Source organism: Neolamprologus brichardi, chromosome 7, assembly GCF_056152115.1.
Source record: "Neolamprologus brichardi isolate AB-2024 chromosome 7, ASM5615211v1, whole genome shotgun sequence".
NCBI classification, from domain to species: domain Eukaryota; kingdom Metazoa; phylum Chordata; class Actinopteri; order Cichliformes; family Cichlidae; genus Neolamprologus; species Neolamprologus brichardi.
The window spans coordinates 15,071,137-15,091,348 of NC_142110.1; the positions used below are offsets into that span (position 1 = coordinate 15,071,137).

The 20,212-nt window shown below is 38.7% G+C and overlaps 2 protein-coding genes across 3 annotated transcripts; both read left to right on the plus strand.

The window, feature by feature from the left end:
• On the plus strand, positions 1–9,714 carry saal1 (serum amyloid A-like 1). The gene is made up of 13 exons (XM_087843177.1): positions 1–128; positions 2,048–2,247; positions 2,394–2,495; positions 3,120–3,203; positions 3,314–3,393; positions 3,697–3,756; positions 3,837–3,952; positions 4,119–4,284; positions 4,449–4,531; positions 4,646–4,831; positions 5,290–5,447; positions 5,553–5,645; positions 6,327–9,714. Exons 1-13 carry the CDS (start codon positions 125–127, stop codon positions 6,402–6,404), a joined length of 1,410 nt encoding a protein of 469 aa, XP_087699303.1. The 5' UTR covers positions 1–124; the 3' UTR covers positions 6,405–9,714.
• Positions 9,715–13,415: 3,701 nt separating this feature from the next.
• On the plus strand, positions 13,416–18,728 carry tph1a (tryptophan hydroxylase 1 (tryptophan 5-monooxygenase) a). 2 transcript variants are annotated; one of them, XM_006789196.3, is made up of 11 exons: positions 13,416–13,646; positions 15,397–15,531; positions 15,632–15,815; positions 15,902–16,002; positions 16,095–16,162; positions 16,244–16,440; positions 16,544–16,679; positions 16,764–16,890; positions 16,996–17,091; positions 17,313–17,446; positions 17,596–18,728. In XM_006789196.3, the coding sequence occupies exons 1-11, from the start codon at positions 13,557–13,559 to the stop codon at positions 17,768–17,770; spliced, it is 1,443 nt and encodes a 480-aa protein (XP_006789259.1). In that variant the 5' UTR covers positions 13,416–13,556; the 3' UTR covers positions 17,771–18,728. The 2 variants fall into 2 exon arrangements, with proteins under 2 accessions (XP_006789259.1, XP_006789260.1); XM_006789197.3 differs by lacking the exon at positions 13,416–13,646 and adding an exon at positions 14,598–14,656.
• Positions 18,729–20,212: the final 1,484 nt, after the last annotated feature.

Here is a 20,212-nt window from a genome sequence, read left to right on the forward strand (position 1 = left end):
CCCACTAGTACTAAATGGAGGCTGTTTGAAACAACCGAGCGGCTTGCTGTGGTGGAAAAGTTAAAAGCATCCGATGATATTGCCTTTAATTACCTGCTAATAACGGTAGTCAAGAGCGGTCAGTATGGGTGAGTTAAAAAGTGTGCGTCTGCCCGCGAAAGTTAGATAGAAATCCACCATTAATAACTAATTATAGCTGTTAGCTTAACCAATGAACGTGAAATGGACAACATTTAGTATTTATAAGCACCACCTTTGCCTTTGTTGTTTGTTGATATCTAGCGTTTCAATATTTAGCATGACACTGAAATGATACAACGAGATTTACTGTAATCTGTTTAAGCTTTGTGTGGTGAACTATAAACTGTATTCAAACCCTGACACGGTACATTTAACGTTACGTAGTGCCAGGAGGGATGGCTGCCTTTTCCTTGTCCGGATAAATACCTGTAAAATTAAGGTATGCAGTCATTCTAATGCTCCGAGCATGTCAAGTGCAGTGGCTGTCGCGTATGAGGCACACTTTAAAACAACTCATAAAAACAAGTTCAGGTTATAATGCGATTCATTGCAAACGTCTACTGTAAAAGATAAGGCAAACGTGAACAAAAGCACGATTATAACGAAAAGGAAATGTAAAGTAAACAAGTGGAATAAAAACCTAACAAACCTAAAGAGTAAATAAGAAAAACCTTGACTGTGGACTTGGGGGGAAAAATCTATGAGGCTTGACTGTTCTAGAGTTTGCAGGCTATAACAGAGAAATCCCAGCCACTTTGGGTTTTTAGGTGTGGTTTGGGAGCTGAATATGAGGACATATATGGAGATAATCGATCTCTAATATATCACGCAGCTGATCCTTAAAGGGCTCTCAAAAATTATTAAAATGTATTGGTTACCAAATTCTTGAGCCATCCTGGCCATATTTTGCTTCCAAGGAGAAAGGGTTTAGTCCAGTCTTTGTACCTGGTTTGTTTTTTTGTTAAGCCACTTAACACTTGACCTATCAATCACCCAAACAACAACAACAAAAAAAGATAACTGACTCAAAATCCAGCAATGGCCTGAAACAGACCTGAGAGATGCGGCTATTACAACTTACATCTATAAATATATTGTTTCATGCATTGTTCAAAACACTAGACTTAAGGAGCACGACGCCCAGCCGAAAACACTTCAAACAAGTTGAGTTGTTGCGTTCACATTATGAGTGTTGGGCCGAAGTTTTGGAGGAAATCTGCAATGTAGCATGCTGCACTGCAACGACAAGCCGAACAACGCATCTCTGTATGAGCTTAATGGCACACTTGATTCGAGACTGGACACTCTGTAGTCAATATTTGCAGACAAACTAGTTTTCTAACAATCATACAGGAGCAGTAATGATAGCTGAGGAAGCTCTTGCGTGACTGGGGCCAGCTAATGTGTGTCACAACGGGATAATGCCATGTAAGGCCCATATTTAATTCATTTTTAATTATTTAATTTAAATGTAAAAATATAAATAGTAGTTTCGATGTGGTGATAATATAAACTATTCCCTCATTTTTACGGAAAATGCACTATATTGTTATATGCATTGCTATCGGGATAAGAAATGATTTGTATCAGGGTTTTTAACATTTTGTTTGTGTCACACAGTCCTATTGACAATCAAGAATGACTGGAATTGGATTAAGGTGTGTACAGGGAATTATAGTATTTTATATAAGAGGTAATACAAGCATGGATAATTTGTAAGTTTTTTGTAGTTGGTAAATGCAAGGAAGTAGCTATTAAAACACCAAGCTTTTTAACTACAGTTGTACATACGCAGATAGAGGATCAAGTGCTTTTGTTAGGGTATTAACAGAACTAAGGGGTAAAATGACTTAGATTTTGCTGCCATTTACTGATGTTAAATTTTTCAATCTGAAGAGATCTGAATAATCACTGACCCTTTACATCAAGTGCTACGGAGAAGTTTGTAGAACTCAGAAACACCAAAATATTGGCTGATAATCTCCTTCATCATTCCTGTAATGCGTTCCTTGGTTTATTTCCTCAGATGGTGGCGCTGACGGTGCTGGGCAAGTGGAGAAAGAGAGCTCATCCCCTCCAGCTGAAACGCAGTCTCCTATCATGGACCGTAACCCATCACCACCCCCAGACGCAGCAGATGGAGCGGAGGACGAAGATGTGGATGCCATTGGAGACACTGTTTACAGCAAGCACTGGCTTTTTAGCACCCTGACTCGTCTCATCCATGTAGGCAGGCTGCTGATGTAAACTGAAGTGATAAATATTGCACGTTTCATTCAGCACTTAAGTCATGCATCAGTTTGTTGGTTTTGTAGGTGAAAGTGTGCAGTGTTACAGCAGCATTTGCTAATGCCTGTAAAATTGTCTTACAGATGGTCACAGAGCATTCAGAAGAGAGCTGTGAAGGTCCAATGCAGCTATCTGATGATGAGGAGGAAGACTTGTGCAGAGTGTGGGATATGGCAATGGATAAGGTAGAGTTTCCCATCTGTGTTCCAAAGACCACACGCTGTTTGTTTTCCTGGTTAAAGGAGAATAGTTTCATTTGAACAAGTGGCATCGAGGTAAATATACTGCCCAGTAGAACAGAAAAATCAATCACTCGTTAAAGAAAAATTGAAAAATAACAATAGAATTTGCATTTCTGCAGGTAAACTTTCCAAATACCAAATGATGTTAAAGCTTAAAATATTGCTCTGTCACACATGATGCATACAGCTAGTGTCCTGTTTAATGGCGATCATGGCTCAAGAGTTGGCAGTTCGTCTTGTAATCGGAAGATCGCCGGTTCAAGCCATGGCTCCGACAGTTTCGGTCGTTGTGTCCTTGGGCAAGACACTTCACCCGTTGCCTATTTTTTACTGCAAGTAGTTTTGTCAACAAACTCAAGTTGGTTTTTATCACACCTTGTTTGGTATGAGTTATTACAACCAAGTGTATAATAGCTATCTTTTTTGCATTTAAATAATTTAATTACAAAGCAGTGCAAATAAAGCTGGTTTTTACCTGCCTGGCTTTCACATGGTCTGCAGTTAAAAGTGATTAATTAAATGTTTATATATTTACTAACTGAATATTTATTTACCACCTGTTTGTAGGATGTGGCTGGTTTTCTGCAGGAATTTAAAGCTGCAGATATTCTTCTAGGAGTGATTGCCAAATCACGTTGTCCACGACTTACAGTGAGTGAAATCCTTTTTTTACGCATACTTTCTCTACCAGAATAAATCCAGAACAATTTATTTATTTTCTAATACATTTCTGATACAATGCTTTCTGTTTTTTCCTCTAGGAAATTAGTGTGGGAATCCTTGGGAACATTTCGTGTTTTCCTGAAACTTGTATGACTTTGAGCCAAAATGAGGACTTGGGGTGGGTAAAAAAAAAAAAAAAGTTCTTTGATAGATGTTGTGCATCAGGGGTGGGGAACTCCAGGCCTCAAGGGCCAGTGTCCTTCAAGTTTTAGGTGTGTCTTTTATCCAACACAGCGGATTCAAATGTTTAAATTATCTCCTCAACAAGTTCTCCAGATGTCTGGTAATGACCTAATCATTTGATTCCGGTTTGTTGACCATGGGTGATATCCAAAACCTGCAGGACACTGGCCCTTGAGGCCCAGAGCTCCCCACCCCTGTTGTACATAAATGGGTTTCAATCTACTCTTTGTGTCCACAGGTCTGTGCTGCTGCTGCTTCTGGGAGATACTGATCCTCCAACACTGCTGGAAACAAGCAGGTGAGATTTGCATTTTACGTAGATGTGTGAAATAGAGAAACGGAATGAGAAATATTCATATTTCCTCATGATGTTTGCAGATTGCTGCTGACCTGTCTTTCTCAGAAAGATGTCTGTTCACTGTGGCTTCAGCGAATACGACAGCACACATCTGTGCGCTCCAATCTCTGTTTCATCATGTGCAGCTCCACCAATAGTATTTATTTTTATTCTGTTTAATTCCAGTTTTAGTCCATTTCTCCAGTAATAACCTGGTTACTTGTATTGTTTGACACTGCAAGTCCCTGTGACGCTTATAATTATTGTTGACACGAGTGTGTTGTAAACTTACCATTATAAGTATATACTGAATGTGTTTACAGCGGATCTGCTTGAGAAGGTGGGAGAACTAGTTGACAAATTGTTTGACCTTGATGAAGAGTTAATGAGGAGTTGGATCACAGCTCGGCCTGATGAGGAGCAGGGGGATGATGGTGAAAGCCATCTGGAGATGACTTCATGTCTTCTTGAGGCAGCCAAGCAGCTCAGGTGGGAATCTGAATCTGTTTTATGAAGTATTTGTATTACTATTTTTGATTACATATATCATTTAACCAGGCTCTTACTGCAGAGTTAAACTAAATACAGTGTACTTGTGAAATTAAAGGTGAGGTTGATTGTCAAGAATCCACAGTATTAAATTGTTTTCACAGATCAGAGAGTCCGAAGGGCCTAGAGGTTTACCTTCATATCCTCCAGTTACTTACCACTATAGATGAGGGGATTCAGGTTTTTGGTGAGGCATTTCAGTACTGAAAGGTCTTTATTGAAATGTTGTACTTAAACCTTTATCAGATAACAATAGAGAAGCGGTTGTCTTTTAAAATTAGACTTTGTGTATTTCTTCTAGCTGCTTCTGATGGACCGGGGAAATCTGTGTGGGAGTTTGTCTGTGACGTCGTGTGTGAGGACCTCTGCCAGCCAAATGATCTTCCAGTTGTACTGCATGAACAGAAAAGCATTCTGGTCCAAGCACTTGCTGTGCTGCAGGCTCTTTATAAATGTCACGATGAGTGGTGCAGCAAAAGTGACACAAGTAAGTTTTCATAAAGCTACACTGATGTTTAGCTGCACAGAGAATGTTGCAGATAATAATAAGTCCTCTTGATAGCCATACAGGAAGTGAAGAAAGCAGATTTTGTGGTCACCCCATTGTTTGAATAATTAGTTTAAACTAATGTTGCTGTATATCACGGTATGATTTTTCAGTGCCATCCTAAAATTAGACACTTGTCTGTCTGTTAAGCTGTTGTCATATTGAGGCCTAAAACACCACCAGAGGTCACCAGTGTTCACAAACATTCAGCTGAGCTCATTAAGCTGTGAACAGGACTGCAAACAGTAAACAAAGACTAAACTGTGAGGAAGTGTTTGGGCTTTAGTCTCTTTGAAAAGGATGACCCATCTGTGCAGTTTCAGTTTTTTGGGTGATGAATGAATAGAAACATTATTTTGTTTTTTTAATTTGCTGCGTTTTTGGTTGAATACCTCTAGGTTTGCCTCTCATTGGGAGCATCTTGCGGGTATGCCAGTACCAAAATGAGTGCAAAGACGGGAGTGCAACCAAAGAAGATGAAAAAGATGAGCACCTCGAGACCGTTGCAGAGATCACAGCAGAGTTTTTGGCTGACCTCTTCATTCACATTCAAAAGGTAATATTTAAGGAATTTATTTTGCTCACTTTTGTGGGCCAGATCCTTTTAATCAGCAGCCAGTAAAAACCAAGGTTTGGATATGGATTTTTCCCCCCATTTTAGGACACAGTTGCAGATTTGGTGAAGAAAGTTTACCTCACAGAGAAAACCTGCCTCGCAGCTGCTGCCACTTTACTTCCCAAGTTTAAGAATTCAGTGAGTGCTCCTTCTAAATGGTTCATTTACAATGAGACACGTACATGTGAACAGATACCGTTCAAAGGGGTTTAGGCCGTTTTAAGTTAACTCAGGTTTCATTTGCACAAACACAACAAACTGTTTGTTGTTTTGTCAGAAATAACAGGACAATTTGTTAAATATTTTAACACAGACTTATTTCTTTTACTTGAGAAGGACAAACTCATGTTACAGAGTTACAGTCAGATTTTTAAGACCTGGAGTCCTTGTAGGTATGTTACAGTGAGTCACAGTTCATCATGAAATCCTAAAACCTTCCGATTAAAATTCAAATTTATATTATTTTGAAAAGATTTACTGAGAAGAAAGATTTATTCATAGCAAAATGAACAATGACATTCTTCACTGGGTATAAAAAGCAAATGCTCAGAATTTCTAATACTTTAATACCTTTGGGGGGTTTTCAAGATAGAATACTACTATACTATTTAAAAAATATCACATAATACTTGTCCAGATGTTGCGATACATGTAAACTGTAGGCAGAAATTGTTGACCTGTAATGCTATTAATACAGCAAAAGACTTATTTTAGAGCTCGTGTCAGATCAGGATGTGTGATGGACTGCTGCCATACTCCCACAGCTCCTGTGGAAAATAAACATTATGTTTCCACCCTGCCCTTCCTCCTCTTGTGCAGTTTCAGCACCTGCAGACCGTGTTGTCAGAGGCTGATCCCCAGTTGGCAGATGTGATAAGGACACAGTGTCCCGTCTGAAGCACCCTGCAGATCAGTGTTCAGCACTCATTCAGACTCTCACCTCTGCTTTTTATAGCAGCCAGTATTTCCTCTCCAAAGATCCTGCTTCAAAACGAGCTATTTGCATTTCCACTGGAAGGACAACATCACGAATGGCAAACTGTCATGTATTTGAATATTGTAAGCTACTTTTAAGTTAAGTCTGGAAAATGAAAGGGTTTTTTAAGACTTTTTTTAGAATACTATTTTTGTATTTAATTACATAGTGTTTAATTAAAAGTAATTTGTCTTTAAGCCTTTTTTTAAAGTTTTTTTTTCATGTAGAAATTGCAAAAAACAGCTGAATAATCTGCAAGGAGGGATAAGTCATTATTAATACTACGTTCTGATTCCAGATTCTTTAGGAATAAAGTATTTTTCTTAACATTCAACTTCAGTCAACACAATTTAGAGCTTTTAAGACAGCCAACTGGCACTAAAATTTAATAATGTCAAACCACAATTTTAAGTGTTTTTTTATATAAGGTAGTAGTTATATATTTGGTTATAAGTAAATGAACTCACTTTGGTTATTTAAATGCTTCTGACTGTTTCTTTTTTCTTTCCTTGTGTCTGTCAGGCACACACACAGGAGAAAATATCTTCTCACAGGCTGAGACAAGAAATTTCTAACCAAACATTAACAAAGCTGTATGCTTACTTCTAAAATACTTCAAAATGCACTCTTAAATACTCTAAAAGTATGTATATTTGATTAATTCTAGATTTTTATCTAATTAAATAAATAAAATATAAATATTTATTTAAGATAAAACTGAGATAAGTATATGGGCTCACCTTTTTAAGCATATGAGTAATGATGCTAATGCTGATGACAACATCAAGTGTTTACCAGAGGGTGACAGTCACTCTTGTAAGGACAATAAAATTAGATGAAAGGCTTGAGCCTGGCAACAATGAACTCATTTGGTTTCCAAATACCCCATTTCACCCACTCATTGAGAAGAGCAGGAGAACCTGCGCATTTCCAGCAAAGCTCAGGAAGGCTCTGTGAATATAGCAGCTTTTTAATTAAAGCTTGGATTGATGTGAACGCTCTTTCTAATGGAAATCCCGAGTGTACGTGAGACAGATCGCCCTGTGTGGGGGAGAAAAAACAGAACAAAACACGTGTTTGAGCGTCAGCTACACCCATGATCCACGTAGGTTGAGGTAACCAGTGTCTTGATCTAGACGTCATGACCTGTTTGTGCTGTAAATGGCTAGAGTGTAATCGCGCTTGGCCTGTCAAGATTGCTTGTAGCCAGTGACTTGCACTGTGCTCGCTACTCTGTCTCGGAGCCTCGCTTCCAGGCGTGTCATGTCACTGAGATCAGGGTGAAGCCCAGATGTTTCCTGCTGCCCTGCCAAACCTTATTGTCAGTCTGCCATTCTTCATGTAGAGTTGATATGATCCGACTACGTGAACACAACACAGCAGGCTGTTCGCTGCGTGGATGGCGTATTATACACATCACTGGCACTGAGGCATGTCAGATCTGTCTGAGACTGATGTTGGATGTCAGTGATTTCTTTGTTTTTTGCCCACAAATGTCTTTTAAATGACATAACATTTTCCCTCACACTGAATTTTGGATTAACCTTAAGGTCACATCCTGTGAAAGGGCTTTTATAAAACACTGACATGGAAATGTTCTCTTTGAGAGACTGGGGAGTTAATAAAAGTCTCTTCTACACCAAGAAACGGACATTAAACATTAAATTGAGGGACCGCATCAATGAAATTAGAAGACTATTTAAGATTAAAAGGAATTTGTCAAAATCAGCAGACGTTTCATTTTTATGATTTTGTGACTTGATCTTTCAGTGTTCTTTAAGTGCATTTTCTAAAGCCAGGGTTATCATAATTGAGCTGTCACAAGTGTGCAGAATGGCCCCAACACTGTTCTAGCGGTTGTTGCTGGGGGAGGATGAGCGATAATGAAGGGATGAAGAATGCATGTGCAGTGTCACGTCCCCATCCTTTGATTCCAAGGCCCGTCCTATTCAGATCCGCCTGGTTAAGGCGTGTTAATAAAGACGCGTGATGCTAGTGGGTGCAATCAAAGCCCCCTTCAGTTCATTTCCTGAGTTCCCTGGCTTTCTATCTCTTGTCAACAGATTGACAATGAAAATGTTCCCCTCACGGTATCCCTGGATATCAAAGCCTCTGACCTTTCCTGCTCGCAAAAAATTGATGTGGCTACGACGATATTTGTGTTTGCCTTAACCGCCTTTTGTGCTTCTTTAATAAAGTTATCAAGGAAGGATATTGTAATGATAAAATACACAGCTTGGGCTCTACTTAGCAGCTCAATCTCTTTTATAGAGAGGTGGAAAGGTTGTGAATCACCAAATAAATTAATTCAATTATAATTATAAATTAAGAATAATGAATTAATCTGTGTTTCATATTAGTTTGACATCAGCCTATGAGAGTTATATTTGTTTGCCTTGATCTGGACGTCATCATTAGAGTGTAATCACACTCGACTTATATGAAGGCAAATGATTTCATAAAATAAATTAGTATCACATTAGTAAAATTAATTAATATATTTTTGTTTTTTCAAGAAATGCTGTGTTAAAAAAATCCTTTATATTTTTCCTTGAATTGTGTTTTAAGCTGCTTGTATTGGTGAATCTGTTACATTTAGGGATGCAATACTGCCATTGCCATCACTTTAACTAATTGTATTTTTTACATGATCTGACATGACACCAGAATAAACAGAACATGCGGAACATGTTCAGTGATGCTCTATCATTTTTTTGCATCACGTCCAACTCGTCTGTTTTGAATGCAGCAGGTGTTTATGGGTGCAGCTCTAGCCGGTTCTTGTGTACACTGACGCCTGTCACCAAGTGGCATATGTTGCTGTTTGTTCTGCATTGAAAGAAATGGAGCTAATTAAAGAGAAGCAGCCCTGTCACAGGAAGTGTACGCAAGCTGACCATTCACTGCTCTGATTAGTTAGTTGTTGAAACAGAGCTCAGGATTAGGTGAAAGACTGGAATTCTATTGATGAAGTGCTATTAGAAGACCTTGGATATTTGGAAATTCAAACACAGGTCTTATAATCAGCTGCTGGGAAGGGAGCACAGATATCCCATCCCACTGGTAACGTTCATCTTCCTACAATATGAAAAGAAACATTCACTCAAATGATTTCATTTATACCCACTCGTGTATCTGAGCTTTCCTATGAAATGCAAGTCCTTACTATTGATATACCATTAAAAGAAATTTGGTGTGGCTGAGTTTGTTCAATAAAACACATTAAACGAATTCCAATAATGTCTTTATTAATAACTTTTATTATTTAGGAAGAATAATCAGTACTTTACTTGAACTGAAGCCTGTCAAATTACAAAATTGCAAAACAAAAAAAATACAAATCACTCGATTCATTAATAAATAAAGTTACTATAAAATCAATTAACTAATCAAATTACTGTGATATTAAATAAAGCCTTAATTATAAGGGTAAATTCCCCTTCTTTTTTTCTAACTCTACAAAATCTGTACGTGTCCAGTGTGAATGGTTACATATGTATTTATAATTACATCATATATAACACAGCACAGCATAGCAGGCAGTTGTAGATAATCTTTATATCAACATATAAATACTAGCACAAAATTGCACACCAAAATAGTTACATTCTGTCTGTATTTAAGCTCCTTATTAGATCTTGATTGATCTTTTATGATAAATAAGTGTTTCTCATCTCCAAAAGTTGATTCTGTTCATCTGGACGTAGCGTTATGAGTGACGAAATGTTTCTCCCACAAAACGCTACGTCCAGATGAACAGAATCAACTTTTGGAGATTTACTTTCCTGGATGATTGAGAATGCATCAAGAAGTGTTTGTTATCTTTCTTATTGCATCCCAAACAAACAGGCATGTTTGATCATGTTTTTTTCAGCCTTTACTTCTTTACTGTGTAGTTTTTGCTGTGCTGCATATGTGTAGCTGTTGTTGGTGTATACTGATCATGTGAGTGCAAATGTAAACCTTGTATTTCTAAACTAGGGAAGGACTCAGTGCATCAAAAGGTGGCATCTGCGCTGCTGAAGTATCATTGAGCAAAACCTCCTGCACTGTGACCCCTGACCTCTCCTTAGAGAGTGCACCATGAATGCTCATTGTTATTGTAGTGAGTTAGTGTTGTTCTTTTTCCAAACACTCTGTGAGATATAGTAAGTTCTAATACACATAATGCGCGTGTTAGCCATAGCCATGGGTGAGATTAGCCAGAGAGATCTCTTGCAGCTTGATGCTCAGACACTGTGAATAAATCCCTCTGATTAAAGGGAACAGAACTGGGACAGACTGGCTACCATGCAGCTTTAACGCGCTCAGTCATGTCTGTCACAAACCACAGGAATAAGAGTGTGTACAGTGACTTATGTGCTGCGTTTTCCTTTGAAACTTAAAAAACAACTGTGCTTGCCCGATGAGCCTAGCAGGCCTTTTAGAGAATCCCATGGCTGGTTTCTTCTAAAGTAGGTTATGTTTCTGTAATCGGATGTGTTAATGTGTTGAGTAGTCTCATTATCTTACTCTAGAAGAGCATGAAAAGCCTCATCAAAAGCTGGAAGAAATCTGTTTTGAGTCTAAGAGTATTTGAGTTCAAGAAAAAAAGAGTGTAAGTAGATGTATTTCTGTAACTATACCAAAAATTGCAAATTTAACTTGAAACTTTAGAAGGTTTGTGTGATGAGTGTGTTCACAAAAGAGGTTTTGCACAATTTTCATAATATAATTTCCAATAATATAACTATTATACTTCAGCTGGCCAACAGGGTTTCAGATTGATGTTTATTATTAGCTATATTGTTGCACTGTAGCATTTCATCTTAATTATCAAGAGACTACTGTTCACATAAGAGAGGTGAGTCATTAGGAGAACGAACTAGAATGAGCCATCTTATTCATGCTGCACTCTCTGACCCTTGTTGGCTTAAAGCATCTCAGTGCATCTTGAGTCAATTCCCCTCTGAGTGGTGAAGCAGAAACGGCACGAGCCACTTGTCATTGTTAATAAGAGTTTAGATTTTTGTTTAAACGTGATTTAAAAGAAAATTATATTCCTAGCATAAGACAGGAGGGGACAGATAAACCGATGCTTTCTAAACTGGATCCAACATGAACTCTAATAGCCTCTGACACTCATTAAGGGAGCTGATCCTGGAGCTGTCAAGATGCAAGGACATCAAAGACATAGAAAGGGCCTGTGCAGCATAAAAGTGAGATCTGTGGAAATTATATTATGAGGGAATTTGGATGTGCCCTGTGTGCAACACCGTCTTACTTGATTCTTGAAAGGTACCGTTCGTTAGAGAGCCCTGAACAATACTGACACACTGTTCATTAGGCTGCTTTCCTCTCCTTGTGCTCAAGAGGCAAGACACAATACTTTGCAGAGGAAAAAAATGTTCCATCTATTAACATTTCTCTAGTGGCCACAATACCTGCCAGAGCACTCTTTATTGCTTTACACAGCAGCAGTCTTCTTAATAACCTTCAACATATTGTGGTGTAAATAAAGAGCCTCTGGATTACAACAACTTTTATCAGAGGTCTAAACTGCATCATATGGAGACTGATTTATTCTTAAAAAATGATCTTTGCTGATTCCTTCATATTTTATGACATGTTGAATCAGTTTAGTTTTTTTCTAGCAGTCCACCAAACTGACAAAATGTAAAAAAGAACAGACAAACACAGACATATACAAATATATATAGTGTATTTTTTAGGTTTTGTTTTTTCTTCCTATTGCTAATAAATACTATTATTATTAGGAAATTGGGAAATTTAACTTCTAACTTATCACAAATCCTTAGGTTTAAAAAGCTGGGTATCTGGACTTAAACGGTTAACTGACATTTTTTATTTCATCTCCCTAAATAAACAACAGAGTTCCTGTTTCAGTGCTTCTTACCATTATGTAATTTAATAAAATTCTGATTTGTTTATGTTCAGCCTGTGTTTTGTTACCCAGGCTGTGCATATTGTGTTTGCACAGTGAAGCAGAAATGTTCACCTTCTACATGGAAGCAATAAGGAGCTTAAGCTAACAGTAAGGTAAACATGTTTACGCGTTCTTTGCTACAAACTTTATGGCCACATCACATCAGTGCCAGTCTTAAGAGGCTGTCAGGTGAACACTTCTAGCTCCAGCTCCATCTTACACAACATCTGAGGAGGAAGTTCCCTTCACTGCCCGCTTGGGTTGTGTAAAGCATCTGTCCGTGTCACGAGTGACACAGCTCAGGACCACCTGAGACAAACAGCATGTGCATTAGCCACATGTATCATCACATTAGATCAGCGAGCAGCTAAAAGAGCTTGCTAAGAGCCAGAGACATTTCACCCGTCCTATGTGTAAGGTGACTAAAGCTTAAGAGTAAACAGTGGTGTTATCTGTTTAAAGTAATGAGGTCTCTCGCATCCAGCGCCGCTTCACCTTGATTCTGTCTGTAGAGGCCTCTGAAGCTCTCTCTGCTTTGCTGTCTTGATCTCATTTAAAAAGGTGCATTGTGTTAAAGAATGGCAAACATGCAGATTATGTCTGTTATGTGCAAGAACTTAGAGGAGCTTGTGGTGCGGGATTTCGAAGGGGGGGCATGTTTGGATCACTGGGAGGAAGGCTGGTGGACTACTTAAATCTTAAACCTCAATCTTTTCTTTGTCTCAGGGTGTCAGCGAGCAATAAGAATGACCTCTGTGTACCAATCTAATATGAGTTTACATTTAACATATTTAGTAATAGCTAAATAATTCCAACATTTAAAAGAGAGAGAGAGCATAGGCGTGAAACGTGATTGGTATTCTCCTGGTAAAATCTGATTTCGTGACTGATCGGGCCTTTAGGGGAATTAAAAAGACACCCCTTTCCCCCTAATGATGTGGGCGGTGCTGCTGCTCCTTTTCCATTTGCTGCTTTGGGTGAGCTTATTGCCCCCTCCCTATTTCTCAGTGCAGTTAAATAGCACGGAGCGCCACTCCACTGGGTAGACACCCCACTTTGCAAAGAGGAAAGCCAACTAAATAAAAAGGCCTGAAAGGGAAAAAAAACAAAACAAAAAAACAAAAAACAAGAACAGCAGCACTTTAACATGTACTCAAACAAAATCGAAGGACCACGTAGAGGAAGATCTTTTGACTCTATGAACCTCGGCTTCGAAGAAAAACTGCTGAACAATGAGGTAAGAACTTCCCAGGAAGAGAAGAAGAAGGAAGGTTTTATTATTCTATCCTAAAGAAACCCCTTTATCTTCGATCAAATCAATAGAAACAAACAAGATGAAGAACTTTGGCTTTGTTTTGTTTTTAAGTGACTTTTTTTGGACAGTGGTGGGGAGATCGGTGCGGGTCATCTTATCGAGTAAGCTTTCACTTTGTCGTCAGCGCAGATTAATTTAAGCCGTTTTGTTATACCGTAATTTACGTCAAAGAGTTAAGAGGGTTAAAGAAAGAGAGACATCTGAATTTGGTATGATAAAAGACACTTCAGTGCTCACGCTGTGCACCATTCGCCAACAGAGGAGATAAAAGATAAACCGATCAACCTGCAGTAGGTGATGTCTCCAAGCACATGCAAGGGGAAAATAGAAAACGCTGACAGGTACTCCAGGACAATATAAAGGACAATGCTTTAGACATGGAGATAAAAAGAAAAACACACATGTTTAAACTGGAGTAAAAAAAATCAACGACGTTTAAGGCAGATTTTACAGCGGAACACGTTACTAAATCCTATTAAAGTAAAAGCTGGACAAATTATACCCCCGTGCAAGCACATGTGATCACACCTGTTTATGTTTCTCGTTTATACCCCTGGATAAAAAAAAAATCGTATTTATTTCACAACTATAAAAAGTAAAGTATTTGATGAGAGGAAGCGATGTTCTCCCACTTAACGGCCTAAAAAACGTGCGCGCTGTAGTGATTAAGCGCTTCCCTAACGTGTGGCGAGATTTCAGAGTGGAGGGGAGCTAATAATAGGCTTCCCCGCTCTCCAAATGAGATTGCTGTAAGGCGATTCTTTCAGACAGAGACAAGTTCATCTTCGTTAAACCGAGACGCAAAACGTTGACCTCGGGCAGCGTCCTGATCCAGACTCCATGCACTAATGCTTTCAGGGATACTACCGGCAAGGGCTCACCGAAAACTGGTTTGCCGCGCGGTCTGCACCATGTACGAAGGGCGAAATGTGGTAGGAAATAATTTAACTGAATTTAATTGTCTCACACGAGGGGCGTGATCCTTTTAATCCAGTCTAAACGTTGGACTTTCGCATTATGTGCCTATTGTTTGATGACAAATTCTAAAGTTTTTTGGGGGGGAGCGGGGGTTAATTTTTTTTAAAATACCCCAATAAGTAGTATACAGGTAGAGTAAAGGAGAAGACTTTGGAGTCAATCAAAACAGATTAGTTATTCTGTGCTGTTGGCATCTTAACAGCCTCGCTGCTAAAATCTGAGGCAGGATTAAAATAATTTTCCCCTGGCGTGTGCAGCGCGCGCAGGCACGCGTCAACGTGAGAGCGCTATCCGAGGTGCTGAACTGGACAAAGAAGTTGGTCAGCCTTAATCTGAGCCCTGCCTGAGCGCATGCACTGCACTTCCATTACTCATTTTTTACACCAGCGATGTCAAGAAAAAGCCAATGATTCCCTTTAGAGTAACAAATATACCTGCCAGTGTATGTTTTAAAGACTGACTGACTGTCTGCAACTCTTTATATTTATAGGATTATTATTGTTGTTATTTAGGATGGTTTTATAGTCTTAAGTAATTAGAAGCTCTGCATCAAGTCTGTGGATAAGTGCAATATGTAGACTTAATTATTATTTTAAAGCCAATTTAGATTGGCTAGCAAAAGTTCATTTGCTCCACTGTTTGTTCTCCCTATTATACACAACTGAATCTCTCTGTCTTTGTTCATCATTTTCAGATAAACAAGTCAACCTTCACCAAAATTGAAGAAAACAACGAAAAGAAGAATTCATCAGAGAAAGAGAGAGCGACAATCATCTTTTCCTTGAAGAATGAAGTTGGGGGGCTTGTAAAGGCACTCAAACTCTTCCAGGTACATCCCCCAAACCCTGCTCCTTTTTACAGAATGACTTGATTGCGACACATTTTTAGCTTTGAAATGAATAAAGAATTCGTTTGTTCTATTCTCGCAGGAAAACCACGTGAACCTTGTACACATTGAGTCCAGGAAATCCAAAAGACGCAACTCTGAGTTTGAAATTTTTGTGGACTGTGACAGCAACCACGAGCAACTGAATGAAATCATCCAGCTGCTGCGGAAGCATGTGAATGTGGTGGATATGGACCCTCCAGATAACTCCTGTCTACGCGAGGAAGGTGAGAAAGTAGTGAGTGAATACACTCCAGATGCTGAATTAAAGGTACAACATTAAATTTGAACACCTTTTTTCTTCTGTTCTCAGATATGTATGAAGTACCCTGGTTCCCAAAGAAGATTTCAGACTTGGATAAGTGTGCTAACCGAGTCCTGATGTATGGATCTGAACTGGATGCTGACCATCCGGTACATTATCAACCCGCTGCCTCACTTCAGCAAACAAAACCAAACTCTCTTGAAATGAAGAATTTTTATATTTTTACGTTTCTCTTTATCAGGGTTTCAAGGACAATGTCTATCGGAAAAGGCGAAAGTATTTTGCAGATCTTGCCATGGCCTACAAACAGTAAGTTTTGATCTATTTAAATGTCTATTGTATTTTTAAAAAAATCATGATTCTTATGGAGTTTTTTCTGTCTTTTTCCAGTGGAGATCCCATTCCTCGTATTGAGTTCACACAGGAGGAAGTGAAGACTTGGGGTGTTGTGTACAGGGAGCTCAACAAGCTGTACCCCACCCACGCCTGCCGGGAATACTTGAAGAACTTGCCACTGCTGTCCAAATATTGTGAATGTCGGGAGGACAACATTCCTCAGCTGGAAGATGTGTCACGCTTCCTCAGAGGTAAATTATCAATTTTGATTAAAATATTCCTTTGATTTAAATCATTTTGTTCACTTTTAACGGTGCAATCACTCAATGCAATATATTTTCACTATCTTTCTAGAACGTACTGGATTTACCATCAGGCCTGTGGCAGGTTACCTGTCCCCCCGTGACTTTCTTGCTGGTTTGGCATTCCGCGTTTTCCACTGCACCCAGTATGTGCGGCACAGCTCCGACCCCTTGTACACCCCTGAACCGTGAGTACTAGCCAACACTATATCTAAATATGTAATCTAAATGTTAATTTTGGTTTTAATATTTGGTTTTATTTTATTATTAAGGGACACATGCCATGAGCTGCTGGGCCACGTCCCGCTGCTGGCAGAGCCCAGCTTTGCTCAGTTTTCTCAGGAGATTGGTCTCGCTTCACTTGGAGCCTCCGATGATTCAGTTCAAAAACTGGCCACTGTAAGAGTCACTGCAATAACAAACAATATCAAACAATATTTATGAAGATATTTCTTTTTCAAAATCCAACAAGGTCGTCCTAATTGCTTGTGTTCTTCTTTGCAGTGCTATTTCTTCACTGTGGAGTTTGGTCTATGCAAACAAGAGGGGCAGCTGCGAGCTTATGGAGCTGGACTTCTGTCATCTATCAGTGAGCTCAAGGTAAAGACATCCAAACAGGATGGTAGGATGGTACAGTGGGCACCTTTACCCAAAGAGCTTTAAAAACACAGACAGAATAGTCTTTTTACGTTACAAACTTGATCATATTCCACCTTAGGACACATAATAAATAATCTTTTTTTGTTGAGAAAATATAGATGCACATTTATTAAATGATCAAGTTGTGTTTTCAACATCTCCACTGTGTCTCTCTTTGACAGCATGCGCTCTCTGGTAATGCAAGGATAATGCCTTTCGACCCCAAAATTACATCCAAGCAGGAATGCATCATCACAACGTTTCAGGATGTCTACTTTGTGTCAGACAGCTTTGAGGAGGCCAAAGTCAAAATGAGGTGAGCTTAATTACTCAGTGTTGTAAAGACTACAGCACTCAGCATTTAACTTATACATTATAATATATAGGTAGAGCCAGCAAGAATAGCTGTAAGCTTTTTAAGCTAAACTGCTGATAGCATATTATTTAATATTGTGTTCATTTCAGGGAGTTTGCCAAGACCATCAAGCGTCCCTTCACGGTTCGATACAACCCCTACACCCAGAGTGTGGATGTGCTAAAAGACACTCCCAGCATCAACAGTGTGGTGGAGGAGCTGCGACACGAGCTTGACATCGTCGGTGACGCACTCAGCCGGCTGAACAAACACCTGGGTGTCTGACTGCGCACAGTTCACATGGAGTTACACTGACAGTCTGTCATCCCCGGCACTGCTGTAGAGACGTTGCTTGTGTGTTGTCCTTTGCCAGTAACATGAATGTGCATCGGTTTTTTGTAAAAATGTTCTGTCGTCTCCACTGCATGGCTTATATAGCTTACACAATTTACAGGTGCACTAGGTATGTTTAGACACTAACTTTAAGATATTCGACAAACCCAAAGAGCTGCTTAATCTGAGGTACTATTTAGCTTCTATATTGCAAACAGTTTATGTGCTTTGATGGTACTTCAGTTCACTTTTGAAACACTTCCAGCTGTTACAGACACCTCCAATTGTTATTTCTGCTTTTGTATATGATTGTGTGTGTTTTCTTTTCTTTTTTTTGTAAATCATTTCATTCTTCTTCTTCATGTTTAATACTCCTCTCTTCAGTGAAATGTTTAAAATGTACCTTCTTTGTATTTGTCTTTTGGTGTGTGTGTGTGTATAATATTCCTTTTTTGTGTGCTGTTGAGGGAAATTATGAAAGTGACACCTTTAATAACTGTTCTTATAAGAATGCTCTTGTGATTGATTATGATCGATTTGACCCATGTCAGCGATTACTTTACAGTGATGATTTTTAATACTTTCTCTTGAATTGAATTTAATTGTAGAACTCCAGAAATCAAGACATTATTTTTTTAAAGAAATATAGAAAGTAGAACTAGGTTATGAATCAAACAAAAAAAAGTTGAATAAAAAAGTCATTTGTGTGTTTATAGCATGCCAAAACAGTTGTTTAATTGTTGATTTATTACTTTTATTAGTCCTTGTGGATGTAACTTTGTTATTGAACCCTGAGGATGCTGCTGCTGTTGATGATAGAGATGCAAGATGATGGCAGCGAAGACTCTGAAAGTGATTATAACAATTATTTTGAGGCTGGAGTTTGCAAAATCTCAATAAAGTGTTGTAGAAAAAATATGCCTTTGATCTGAGAGCCAGGACGCTTATTGCCTAATGAAAAAGTCCAACTGGGAACAGAACTTTCCAAGATAGGTAGCAGAAAAATCAATAATGACTCTTAAACGCATTTCGTGGACACGTAAATGGCATCATACAATTTCATTTTTATTATGTTGTTATTATTATATTATATTTATATTATTTATTTATACTTTGAGGATCTGATGAATGAAGAAAATGAGAAAGAGAGTTAGTGAATCTGGAAGTATAAAGGATTATTAAGGAGAAAGAGGATGAAGACTGGAAAAGTGCTAGGTCCAGATGATAAACGTGGAGATAAAGCACATGCCAGGGTGCAAATAGAGGAACCGCACCAGAGAAATATGTGAGGGTGGTGCAGGACATCTATGAGGACAGCAAGACAGTGGTGAGGTGGGGGTGGGATAACATCAGAGACTAGCCCTTGTTGTTTTCAGTGGTTGGTGGACAGACTGACAGAGGACAGGCAGGAGTCTCTGTGGACAATGATGTTTGCAGACAGCAGTATGATTTGTAGTGAGAGGTGGAAGGTGGAAGAGAGCCTGGAGAGATGGAGGTATGCTCTGGGGAGAAGAGGAATTAAGTCACTAGAAGGAAGACAGAATAAATATGTGTGAACAGTGAAGATGCCAGGAGGAGAGGCAGCAAAGGTGGATGAGTTTGAATATCTGAGGTCAGTAATCCAACAGACAGAGCAGAAAAGAGTATTTACTGCCCAGCTTAAGAAATTGGTCTGATTTGCACATCAAAACTATAGCTTCAAGAAATGACACACATAATGGTAGCTTATATTTAAAAGGTGAATAAAATTAAAACTTAGGCAGCAGCATAATAGTGCTGCCCAGATTATTCTAAATTTGTCACCTGAAGAATTTGATCATTTAGCATTGAAGTCGTTTTTTTGTGAAGCTGTAGTCTCTTCTGCAGTGGTGTTACAATCGATACTGAAATATCGATTCCTCCGATACCATACATTTATAATCTAGAATTGATTCTCATATTAAAATATCAACATTTTAGTCATTTGAGGTAAATTTGTAGTTTATGATTAACAAGAACACATTGGAGCGTAACTGTATATTGGGATCCTAGGAACTACTTCCACTACTTCCACCTGTCGTGGTGATATGTGAAATACGGCTGTATAAATGCATCAGGGCTTATGTGTGTTTACTCTTTCAGTCAGTGATAATGGTGATAGTAAGGCGAGTCACGTGTGAAGCTATTTCAGCTCCACAAACAGCCAAAACGTGGTTTGGCAAAACCACAAACCTTGTCAATAACATAATCATAACACAGAATATGATGATGAGTTTATGTTGAGGTGAATAAAAAAATCCACCCATTATTTTACCAGATATTATGTATCTGTATGTTAGATATTGTTAGATATTACATTTCTGCAACTGTAACTTTTGCCACTCATATATCCGTTTCAAGCGCCTTCGCGACAGT